We start from the raw sequence: 12,426 nt of genomic DNA on the forward strand, positions 1-12,426 counted from the left end.
TTCTTCTGTCTGGTGTAAACAGAGAGGAAGCCTGGAGTAAGTATACACTGGACTTACAATATACCACATACTGTTCCACTTGGCGTCATTATAGAATATGTTGTTTTGGGCTGGGCTGCTGTGGGCGGGGCTTGACAGCGAAAGGAGCGGGGCCTGTTTGAAATCCCTCTTGATCCTTCTTTTCACCACCTGCTGCTGTATCCACTCCACCTGAAACACACAAACAGAGACAGGCGATAGAAGAAACTGAGGAGGCTTAGAATAATAACAGGGGAGCAGAATCACTTCGGAGATGACACAACCAGCATACAGGTGAAGTTCCAATGAACTGAATACTGAAGGTGAGACAACATTTTAGGAGGATTTAAAAAAGAAAAAGTGCAATTACATACATACTATGTTTGCTCTTATTTGCCTTATGTGATGAACACGCAGAGGGAAAACAAAGAAACCACCTACAGAGACTAAACTACATTATACTGTTGTACCCAACCGAGCAAGACAGAAAAGAATCCACTAAGTCTAGATTGCTTTTTTCCTCTTTACTCTAGAAAGAGGCGCTGCTTAAGGGGATGTTTTTCTTTCGGTGCTCAGCCTTAAAGTCGTTTCATCCCAATGGACTGCCTATAAATAAGCGTAACAAGGCTTTATGTGCTGTCTCCTCTTTTAAAAGTGGTAAAAGGTGAACAAATGAAGACTGCTGAAGTAAAACAAGCCACTACAAGCCAAAAAAAAAAAAAAAGCAAACTATACATGTGGAAGACTCAAAGTCATGATTTATTTTTAAAGAGAGATTTTAACCATGTCAGTGTTACTCTGGGCTCATCAGTTCCCTTCTCCCTTATGGAAAATTAAAAAAAAATTATTTTTTTTTAAAGGACATTCGATGCACACATCTGCACTAAAGGCTGTAAGGCCTCTCAGGTAACATCAATCTCTCAAATGTTATGGGCTCGCTTCGAGGCATTCCTTGGCAGGAGCCTCGTTCAGACTTTGAGGCGGAATTTTCCGATTTCAAAATCAGCGCTGCCTGGATCCGAACAAGACGGCTGGACCCGCTCGCGCCGCCCCGGTCAGCTCCTCTTAAAAACCCTCAAACCTTGTGTTTAGTCTAGAAGACTTCATCTGTCTGAAAAGGTCCAATCAGAAGTTTACGCGGACCCAGCGATGTTAACACAGAATCTGAAATATTAGCAGATATGCGACTGGCACAACACAGAGCAGTTCTTTCTGAGACGCAAACATTTGTGTGATAAATGATCCAGGGATTCTCCGGGACCGAGTTTGCACCTAAACACGATTGTGCAACAGTTTATGGGGATGGGAGAACGGTGCACATTGGCATGAAATGTCAAGGTAGTTCTTCTTTATACAGCGTTTTCAAAAGTGTGTAATCCTTCTGAGATGCTCGCCACACCAGCTTCCGTTTCTAGCTGTATACATGATGTATAGACAGCAGATAATCAATAGAATAATTTTCACACCGCAAGTGTTTTTGTTTTGCCGCTCGGCCCCGACAGTCCCAGAAATCTGAGGTTTTATTGAGCTATGTCCGACTGTAAAAGACAAAGCATTTCTCCACATCAATAGAGCTCCAGCAGACAGGAGGACGAGGAGGAAGAGGAGGAGGAGTAGAGAGAGAGAGAGAGAAAAGAAGAGAATAGCTGACATAATGACTGCAGAGTGATTATCTGGTCTCATGCACTGAAACAATCTGCCAGGCTCTCTCCGGAGAGTTTGAGAGCGAGGCAACAAGACAAGATAAGACGAGAGGAGAGGCGATAAAGAGCTGAAGAGAACGAGTCCCGGGAGAGTCAATAATATAAAAAAGAAAGAGAGAGAGCTGGAAGGGAAGGGAAAACAAATAGCAAGAGAGACCAAAAGACAGCAAGTGAAGGGAGGATAATTGCGTTTATAAATAACTGATTTAATAACTCGAGTATGTACCTCTTTAGAAATTGTGAAGGAGGGAAAGGAATAAAGTGCAAATGATGTAATTCAATAAATGACCTCCCTATAAGGAAGAAAAAAAAGATGGGAAAGGAAAAGGAAATGGCAAACCAGTGCAGAGAGAAAGATAAAGTGTAGAAACAAAACAATTTTTTTTTAAAAACCCTGTGAGATATTTTACTTTAGCATGATGCTTCTCCCGTCTGCCAAGGTCTCAGCTCATTTCACTCCAACTTCTATCAGGACCATCAGCTTCAAAGCAACCGTTTACACAGCCCATTAGCCTCAAAACAACACTGTCATCAAGAATTGTGCGTGAGTGTATCTGCGCAAAACCACTGGTGTATCATTACAATTTGCATACATTAGCATACCATCAACCACAATCTTTGATCAGCAGTGTAACTCTTAACTGCTCTTGTTCGCAACTTGGCAAATTCCAAGGATATCCGCCCCGTGTATACCCGCAAATCCTCCTTCGCAGCCATCAGGGGCGACGCGAACGCTTCAAAAAAATGACAAAAAAAACAAAACAAAAAAAAACAAACAATAAATTCATTTTTTGCTGAAGTTTGTCTCAGATGTCGCAGGGCATAAACACATGTTCAGAGGAATTTAAAAGAGTTTAAAGTGGCTTTAATGAAGAAGGGCACCAACCACAGAGATGGAATTTTAAATGCTTCTGCATGCCAGCAAGTGTACACCCTACTGAAGCGCCTCTGAGCAAGACACTAAACCTGCCACCTCCTGGGATTTAGTATTGTTTACTACCTAAAAGCTTAGTGTGGCTAATGAAAAAGGCTGAGCTGAAGCACAAACCATACTACTTCTTTGCAGATTAATTTAGATGAGGCATTTTTGCAGACTGGGGTTTGCTAATGTCACACATTTTATTGACAAAGGGGCACTTTTTTTTCCTCTTTATGAAGGCTACGATGATTGAAAAATATTTCTGAAACCAAAAAAATTATTTAAGCAAACTCTGACCAACAACATCGACGCGAGTGCAACCTTGTAGATCCCTTGATCGTGACTAGATTGTGAAAAGAGGTAAACTCTTTTATCCTAATGCATCCCCAGTTTTAAAAAGTTACCTGAGGTGAGCTTTAAATATTACAGCTTTCATCAAACAGCACAAACACCATGAGCATATCCTTGTACCATCTTCCATTTACACTCTGCTGCTCACATCGACACAAAAACTTGCCCTTAATTTAAAAACTGGTTAAGAAAAAAGATGCTCAGATGAACCGTGTATTTCACCACAGCTTTGCTAACATAGTAGTGTCCCTGCAGCATTACACTGCAGGGTCTGTAACATAAATCATATGCCTTACTTTCAGTATCTGTGTGTCATATCTATGCCTGCATTATTAACACAATAAGAGCTCAGTGGGTGGCAGCGTGCTGGCTGTGGGGGTGCTATATGTCAACATGAGATCGCAGACATTTTTATACAAATTCTTTACATCCCAAGGGAGAAGGCTCAGCTAAAAGGTCCAGAGGTGGAAATGCCAACACTGACATCATAATTTCAAGACTGGTGGCACCCATCCATCCATCCATAGTCATTCATGTCATTTACTTCTATTCTTAAGGAGCAACAAAAAAGAAGCCTGGTCTTCAAGAAAAACATGAATCCGTTATGAAAAATGAATCATTTGTTTGAGTACACGGAGAAGAACTGACATTTTTTTGGAACAGTCAGCGCAAATTTGTGAGTAATGCATTTCAACAGGGAGTGTATTTTGTGTCTCCAGCACGAATCAAGCCCAGACAAAACGGAGATGCGTCACCATTGCAATATAAAAAATAATAATAAAAAATTATGGTACTTTAATTCCTAACCAAAATCAAATTGTTCTTAAACAGCTAAACTTAACCAAGTAAATGATATAAAAGTATAGTCTATAAGTAAGCATAGACCCAACAATGTTTAAAAATCTGTGAGGTGTTACAGCTTTAACTTGGGTCTCATGAGCGGTAAAATGACCGAGTGCACCATGAACGCCTCCAGCTGCCGTTTAAAAATGGAAAATATTCATTTCATGTACATGGACACAAAGATTTATGATCATTCAGATGAAAAATGGGACTCAGAGACAAAAGATTTGGGTTCTCATGTTTTCATGTCCAGAAACAAGACTCGACAGAGTAGGTCGAGACCATTTCACAAACTGCGCTCTATATTGTGCGTGTTTAACTCTTCCACAACCTATTTTAAGAAAAATGTTTAAACTTTACACTGCTGGTGCTACAGTTGATGTTGGATTTCTTTACTGGGATTTGATTTTTATTTTCTTAAAACTACATGTTTATCCTCTCTTTTCCTGGATTACCAGAGGCAGATAACGGCCTATGTAACACTTTTTCTGAAGCCGGTGAGAATAATGCTATCCTTTATTGTGTCTGCTAAAAATCACTCACTGATGACAGCCTGCAGTTATCCGCATCAATTGTGTCATGAATGCGAGGCCCTATCCAAACAAAGCCAATATTGCCCTGTATTATTGCCTCTAAAACTTCCCCATGTATCACTGCCATTGTGTCAGTGCCAACTCACTGGCTGGCTCTGGGGCATAACGACCTCCTCCATTCATTTAACTGCAGCCTGGTGTAGCAGAGGAATGATCTGGTAGCACCTGTACCTCTGTCACCCTCCCTTTACTCCCAGCCTGACTCCCGCTCCTATCTCACTTCCTTTTTTTCCCCCTTTTTAAATCCCTTTCCTCGTCAGCTCCTTTCCCCCTCCATCTCTCCTTTTTTCAGTCTTCTTCTCTGCAGGTGCCCATTTCTCTCTCAGATGGCCTGTCTCTGTCTCTCTCCCTCTCTCTCTCTCTCATTCCCACTCCAACCCCCTTCCAACCTCCCTCCCTCCCTCGCTCTCACTCTCATTCACTCTGTGTAAGGGTTTGCAGGTGGCTCTAGCTGGCTGGGTCAGTAACCAGGGGAAACTGGGGAAGAGTTCACTTCAATAGAACAAATGGGAACAAATTGATCCACTTTTACTGCTGTTTGTGTGACGATGTTAGAGCTCCAGGCAAAAAAAAAAAAAAAAAAGCTAATGGATAGTGAGCAGAACACCCAGTGAAACCCTTGCAGTAACATGAGAAACCAGTTCTTGTCCTCTCTCTGGGGTATTTCAGAGACTCGGCCCAAACTCGGCCATCACAAACAGCATGGGCCGTTACGGCCAGCTGTGGGGGCTCGTCTCAAAGCTTTGACTATTTAATGGTTAAACAAATTCAAACTAAAAATTCAGGATTCTCGGCCTAATGGAAATTTGTACTTGGGACTAAGATGAGTCTGATAAAATCTAAGGGTATGCACATTATCCCCGAGGTCCAGACACTAGCTGTGTCGTCTCCGTAATACAATGAGCGTCCTCATCTTCTGCATATTTATGAATACAGCAAGGCATCTGTGCGATGAACAAAAAAATTCTGTGAGCCAAAAGGGAAAAAACACTGAGCATATTTTAATTGTTTAACTGTGTAATAAGTAGATATGAGCTCATTTTGGTAGTTTTACTATGTGGTAAGCCGTTTTCCTGATGTGGCAGAGCAATAAAACATTCAAATTTAATTTTGTTGTCACAGCCATTTTGCATTTTAGTCTATCCCAGTGAGGATTCAGCTGCAAACCACACCTGGCTCTCAGTTTTCATGCACATGTCTGAATAGATGACTTCAAGTAAACAAGAGCCTTTCTAAGTGAAACCGGCTGGAAGCACCGTGCTCCTTCAGCTAGAAGGCGTTCGGCAGTTGTTTCTCCCTACTAATCTCTGCGCACACATCAAAAGGACACTACAAAAGGAGAAAACAACCACTGCCGTGCTGTAATTGTTGTTTACAGTAAACTTGAAATGACTGGAAATAGATTTCAGGCAAAGCAGACTAAGTGTGCTTGAACAAAAAAAGAGAAAAGACTGCGGCTGTCCAAACTCTCTTGGAACTCCCAGCATGAATGACTCACGAGCATGCGTCAGCAGAACTGAGCAAGGTGCATGCCGAGTACTGCTTAATACAAAAAGACAAGTTTATATAGACAGCCACTTAATTAGGTACACTTGTTAAGCTGCTCATGGCATGGCACCTCAGTGCATTTAGGGATATAGACATGGTCAAGACCACCTGCTGAAGGTCAAACCAAACATCAGAATTAGGAATAAAGGTGGGCTACGGCAGCAGAAGACACTGGGTGCCACTCCTGTCAGGTCAGAACAGCTAAAAAGAGGATATCAGATTTCACAACAGAAGATTTGAAAACTGGTGCCTGATCTGACGAGTCTCCAGTTCTGCTGTGATATTCAGATGTTAAGGGCCAGAATTTGGCATAAACAACATGAAAGCATGGATCCATGCTGCCTGGCATCAAGAGTTCAGGTTGTTGTTGGTGGTGTTGGGATATTTTCTTTTCCAAAGTTATTTTTACTTTTGTTCCCAACTTTGCTCATTTGAATTGAAGTACAGGGATTAGAGAAGAGGCCGCTGAGAGGCAAAAGGTAGAGAAGGGTAAATATCTACTCAGAAAGAGGGTGTACTGACCTGTACTAAACTTTAGACGCTTCACAACCAGCTGAGGAAGAAAACTTCTGCTGCAGAGAGCCTGTTAAGGCCAGACTTGAAAAATAGATGCGTCCACACACGACTAAAAGATTCCAGCTGTGCAACTACAACAATTACACTTGTGGCTCGTCTCAACATTTTTTTTCCTAGTTGATATTTAGGGGCATGAAACAGAATAAAGACTATGACCTCTCTGCCTTTCATCTGCCACCAGCACCATAACAGCATATGGTCAAAAGTTTTCTTTGACTTACTTTGATGTGAAATTACAATGACAGCTTAGAAGGAGCAAAAAAAAAAGAAAAAAGATAAGGTTAATAAATAAGCCAAAAGTAACGTTGAAAAACAACAATGCAGTCATGCATATTTTCACAGAAACAGCACGGTGTAGGCTCTCCCCTGCGACAGCACTGACAGCCGTCTACGTCCTCGCGCATATAAGCCGTGTCGCACTCCAGACAGAAATCAGAGGATGCAAAACCTTTAACAAATCATGTTTGATCAAGAAGGGTTTAAAATGTTTCCAAATAGCTTGTCCTGAAATACTCTCTGCAGGTTTTCCCAGATTTCTACATCCTAGGAGTCCAAAATGACTACAGTGGCTACAGCCACAGCAGCCACGTTTATAGGAAATGTGCCAAGCTGAACTAAACTCAATCTAGGATCCCATCGGCAACCCTCTGATGCTTTAGCCTCTGTAGACAGAGCCAATATTTCAGGGCTTCCTTTGTAGCCAGCAGATATCTGGGACATCACTTCCTCTTAAGTCCACTTGTCATTGTTTACGACTGTCAATCGATTTTAAAAAGCTACGTGGCATCAGGGGCCAACAGCTTCAAGATTGCATTTCAGTGTTCTCTTTTTTCATTGTTTGCCTCCATGCAGTCAAAAGCTGCTCAAATGTGATTCATCAATACTACATGGACTACAAAGGAAAGTCAGCTTGCGGTGCCACAAATACTTTGTCTGTGTAGAATCTGTTTCATGAACCCCATTTATCCTCATTTAAGGATCAAGGTGACGCCACATGCCCTCTCACAGTCTGGAAAAATAAGCGGTCTTTGACCTGAGAGGCAAGTGACACTGCAGTTAGGCAGGTGCCATAAAGTGGTAATCTTTGCTGTGCCTCATCTCCATGGTAACATGCGTGCCAGAGTCTACTGTGGATGGTAGGGTGCGCCTTTCACGGCATCGCTACACCCCTCTGACTCACTCACACACAAAACACACACGGCTGTCATTATTACAAAACCTGATTGCAAAACATCATTAGCAGAATGCCAGACCTCGCTGCTGCCAAACTGGCTGTCATGTTGATCCCAAACCTCATAGACAGGTCCGCAAAAAGGACAGCCAGTCAGCAAGGGAAACACTGACAGCTCTATTTCGCTCCACTTTTCATTTATTCAGTGTCTTTGATGCATCTTTCTCCTTCTTTCGTGCGTTCTAATAGGCAATCTTCTGTTTTCTGTCATTTAACCTCTTCTCTCTAATCAAGTCTTTTTAAAAAAAAAAAAAAAAAAAAAAAATCTCTCAGTCTCCCGGCCAGCTGGCATCCGGACACAAACCTTCCTCCAGCGTGGCACAGTGTCAGGCCCAAGAGGGCAAGAGAACCAAAGACAGAGGGAGGGGGACAAGTGCACAGAAAGCAACAGTGAGAAAAGAGGGAAGAGGGAGCTCTTGACAGGTGATGACAGCAGGTGAACAAAAAAAAACAAAAAACAGCTGAGTGGCCCAAAAATACAGAGAAAGGAAACTGAAGAGAAACAATGAAACAGGATAACAGATAAGCGGGTAAAAGATGGTGACAGACGGCTCCTTTTCTTTCTTTTCTCCTCTTCCTGTTTCATCCCATCTTCCAGTAATCACACTGATCCATCACCATCATTCTTCAGCAGTCGCTGTGCATTTAAGAGTCTGACACAGATTTATTCGCCGTTCAGAATCTGCACGCAACATCACCGCTGCTGTATGTTAACGCTGTAAGAGGCATCGCTGCCCTGTTTTCTCAGGATCAAGTCCCAGCCTGTTCAAGAAAGTGACCCGCTTCATCAAACAGGCAGACATCAACAAGTCTGAGTCAGGTACTAAGATGACAAAAATATGCAAAATGTAAGATAAGGAGGTTTCACATGTCTCGGACGAGTAAAACGGTCTTTTACCTCAAAGGCTTTTTAAATCTACTGTAAACATAAACAAGACATCAGAGGAGCAGACAATTGTACACTTGTGTGAACAATCAACAGGTTTGATTTAGTCATTTGTCCCCTGTGTTTTGATAAAGCTCAGAGTGTTGTGATGTAGAGGCCTCATGTGTAATTGGGTCCGGGTTTGTTGACCTGCTGAAGTGACGAGAAGAGCACTGACAGCGGTTTAGATCAAACTCTTGTTCAAACGGAAAGTTTTCTCTCAGTTGACGACAACAACAACAACAAAAGCATGTTGTTTACTTTACTAAGGCTGTATTTTAGAACAAAAATCCTGCCCACAGTGATGTGAAACCAAAAAACAAACCTCATAATAAAGATCAAATATTCTGATTTATGATTATGTCACGTTGTGTTATGGTGATCCACAACCACCATGGAAAACTGTTGTTTTGTCCGTGACGGATTCTGTAGGAGAGTTGTAGCATCTGATCTGCCACAACCAGGTTCCTCTGGCTGAGATCAAGATAAACTATCGGTTTATCATCAGGAAAACACGGAGCAGCTGTGGCTTCACTGGGATCTCAATGCTTGGACGGAAAAGTTTAGGATTTCTCTGAATTTGGATTTAGTAGGGCTCCACTCTGACCCCTGGTCTCTGACAAGTGACCACGTAGGTGGCTATATGTACACACACACACTCACTGGACACTTTATTAGATACACCTTAACTCACAACTCACTGCATCCAGACATAGTTTAGGTGACCTGCTGAATATCTTGAGGCATGCTCAATAATCCAGGTTAGGAAATCCCAGAAAGTTGCTTTTGTTCCTCTGGAAGCCGAGTTTTCAGTGGAAGAAATGTTTCATTGCTTATCCAAGTAACTTCTTCAGCTCACTGCAGGCTTCCCCCAACACAACTGCCTAACAGTGAGATGTGAGCTCAGTTTTATAATCGTTGATATTCAAAGGCTATGAGCACTATTCACAGAGAAGTACAATCACGCCATCGTAAAATGGTGAAAGATGTACTCTTACAGCCCCTTCCTCGGTTCAACTATGGTTGTTCCACATAAATACCCCACATCCTACCATTCTTGCTCACCATGTCACAAATCTCTGATCACTACCTTCTTGAGTAATCTACCGGATCTCAGTTCAGTAGAGAACCTTTGGGATGTGGTGGAACAGGAGATTCACATTATGGACGTGCAGTAGACCGATCTACAACAACCGTGCTATCATGTTCACATGGACCGAAATCTGTGAAGAATGGTTCCAGCACCTCATTGAAACCGTGCCATGAACAATTAAGGTAATTCTGAAGGAAACGGGGGGTCCAGCCCAGTACTGGAGTACGGTGAATCAACCATTGTCAACACTGTTGACAAGTTTATTTCAAGGAAAATTATATTTTTATCTTCTTTTATCTCCTCCTTTAACCTCTTCATCAAATTCAGACTAAAAGTAGCGGAAAAGGCCGATTTTATCATTGTTCACTTGGCTGTTCGCAGGATGAACTACAGAGTAAGATAACAGCCGTTGTAAGAGGTGTATGAAAAAATCTACTGAAAACATGTTCAATTCTGGCAAAAGGTCCTCAGTGTATGCTAAAAGTTAATATTTAACTTATCAGTTAAAACCATCTTAACTCAAGGTCCACTTGGTTTTTCCAGAACTGCAAACAGAACCTCATGATCTTCATCAGCGGATGGAGTTTGTTCAGTTGAGTCACCTGATGATAATCAGTCATCTCCATCACAAGTGAGTGAACTTTGTACAGATTTGAACACCACACGTTATCGAGGAAAAGGAACTTGAATTAAGATCATATAAAACTACCTACAGTATCATTTCAGCACAAAAGAAACACACTTTGATGCTCAATCTTTCATAAACAGCACAACAGACTTACCTTAGGCTCCATGGAGATGAAACTATGGCGACCACGGCTGGACAAAGTCGACCTCTTAATAGTCCGACTATGGAAGAAGTGATAGTGGTCTCTAAGATCCCCAATCTGCAAAACACACAAACAGACTATTCATCACCACTATGCCTTCGTCTGCTATAGTCTCCTAAAAAGTGAGCTTCATTTTTAATGCTGCTCACAGTTTTCCAAAGTCAAGGCACAGGTCTCGCCATCTTCTCACTGCTGATTTAGTCCCTGCTGAGAGCAGGACTATATTGTCAGAGAACCAGCGCATAATGGTTGGTTTGAACGTTAGCAGCGGCGGAGGTAACAGAAGTTGGGAGTTATGTCTACACGAGGAAAACCAAGTTGGATAGTATCTGCAAGTCATCTGTGAACTTCTTGTCATAGCTCTTCTTATAGCTACTGACATGAGAGGTTCAAGCTTTGGACCCAGCACTTTGCGGCACCGCTAACAGTTAGTTTCATTTTTGTTTGTTTTCTATGAAAACAAGTGGAACTTGTGGAAAGGATATATCAGTGAGCCACTGTCATTATTTTAGGGCTCTTAATCATTGTTGTTTAAAATAGATCTTTATAACTCTTTATGGCTCTTTATGGCTGCACAATTGTTGCAGTACTGCAGAAAGAATATGGGCCTGTCATCAATAAACAGGCTGAGAACCACCATAGCTTTAAGTATTTGAAAACATTTTTCTAAAAAAAAGGTCTTTTTTTTTTGCATTATAATGACATTTTTCTATCTTAATATTTGTTTATTCCAGATATTATACAGAAACCACATTTAGGCTCTTAAATCAATCAGATAAAGGACAAAAGGCTGTGAACTTTACAAAAAAAAAAAAAAAAAAGAAAAAAAAGAAAGAGGGACAGCGAGGGGCAGACAAGTAAAGCGAAAACAGACAAACACAGAGAGACGGAGAGAGGCCAGACAAATGTACAGATACACACACACATATAAAAATTTTGAGTGACAGAGGATCCACAGACAGACAATGATAGACGGCAAGCTGCTGGTCGGTGATTAGTTTTAATAATTGATAAAGACCAAACAATCCCTCAGATGATCAAACTGTCATGGCTACCAAGGGTCCTGTGGTATGTCACTGATCCTTCCACTGCCACAAAGCCCATCAGCTCAGCTTTCGGCTCATGTACCGACACACACTCCAAATTAGAGATGGATAAAATGAGAGCCAAGAAAGTGCCAATAAATCCATGACTTTCAGTATAACATCTACCCTTCAGCGTGCGTTTTCAATCTTAACTTGAAAAACAGCTAAGCCTACAAATATGGCTTCCCTTGTTGCTCTACATATGACTATGTGATCATATGGGCAGGGACATTACGGTAGACTGAAATTTTATCGGAACAATTCAAGAGTGAATCACAACTTCTACTTAACTTTTGGGAATTACACAACTCAGTCCTGCAGAAAAAACACTTCATCAGTGATTCATGATGTCTTACTTCTCCAGACCTTTTTCACTAGAAGCAATAAATCTCCATATCATCTATATTTCATGAACAATAGTACCAAGAAATGCCAAAAGGTGACGCGCGTTTTCCCTTTGGACCTTAGTGTTTCATACCTGTAAGACTAATGTCTCATAACAGGACAAAGACTTCAGGACAAAACACACAGGCTGAGACACTGCGGTACTTTGACACCTTCTTGCTTCGCGGTGCAAACACTGCAGCTTTATCACGGCCTCTCAAACAAATCAAGGACAATGCTCAATAATCAAATCAATATTTTTTTCAACGGAAAACTGATCGTTTCATCTGTTTGGATTATTAGCTTTGTCAAAAACAAAGGGCCCTC

The 12,426-nt window shown here is 41.5% G+C and overlaps 1 protein-coding gene across 3 annotated transcripts in view; it reads right to left on the reverse strand.

The window, feature by feature from the left end:
• Positions 1 to 12,426, reverse strand: part of pcsk5b (proprotein convertase subtilisin/kexin type 5b) — an 82,047-nt gene that overhangs the window by 66,934 nt on the left and 2,687 nt on the right. For all 3 annotated transcript variants that reach the window (XM_039620296.1, XM_031755407.2, XM_031755406.2), the window contains exons 2-3: positions 10,583 to 10,687; positions 58 to 210 (exon numbers count right to left, since the gene is read on the reverse strand). In XM_039620296.1, the coding sequence (XP_039476230.1) occupies positions 58 to 210; positions 10,583 to 10,687 (258 nt within the window). The remainder of the gene's footprint in view (positions 1 to 57; positions 211 to 10,582; positions 10,688 to 12,426) is intronic.

This window comes from Oreochromis aureus, linkage group 12 (genome assembly GCF_013358895.1).
Source record: "Oreochromis aureus strain Israel breed Guangdong linkage group 12, ZZ_aureus, whole genome shotgun sequence".
NCBI lineage: Eukaryota > Metazoa > Chordata > Actinopteri > Cichliformes > Cichlidae > Oreochromis > Oreochromis aureus.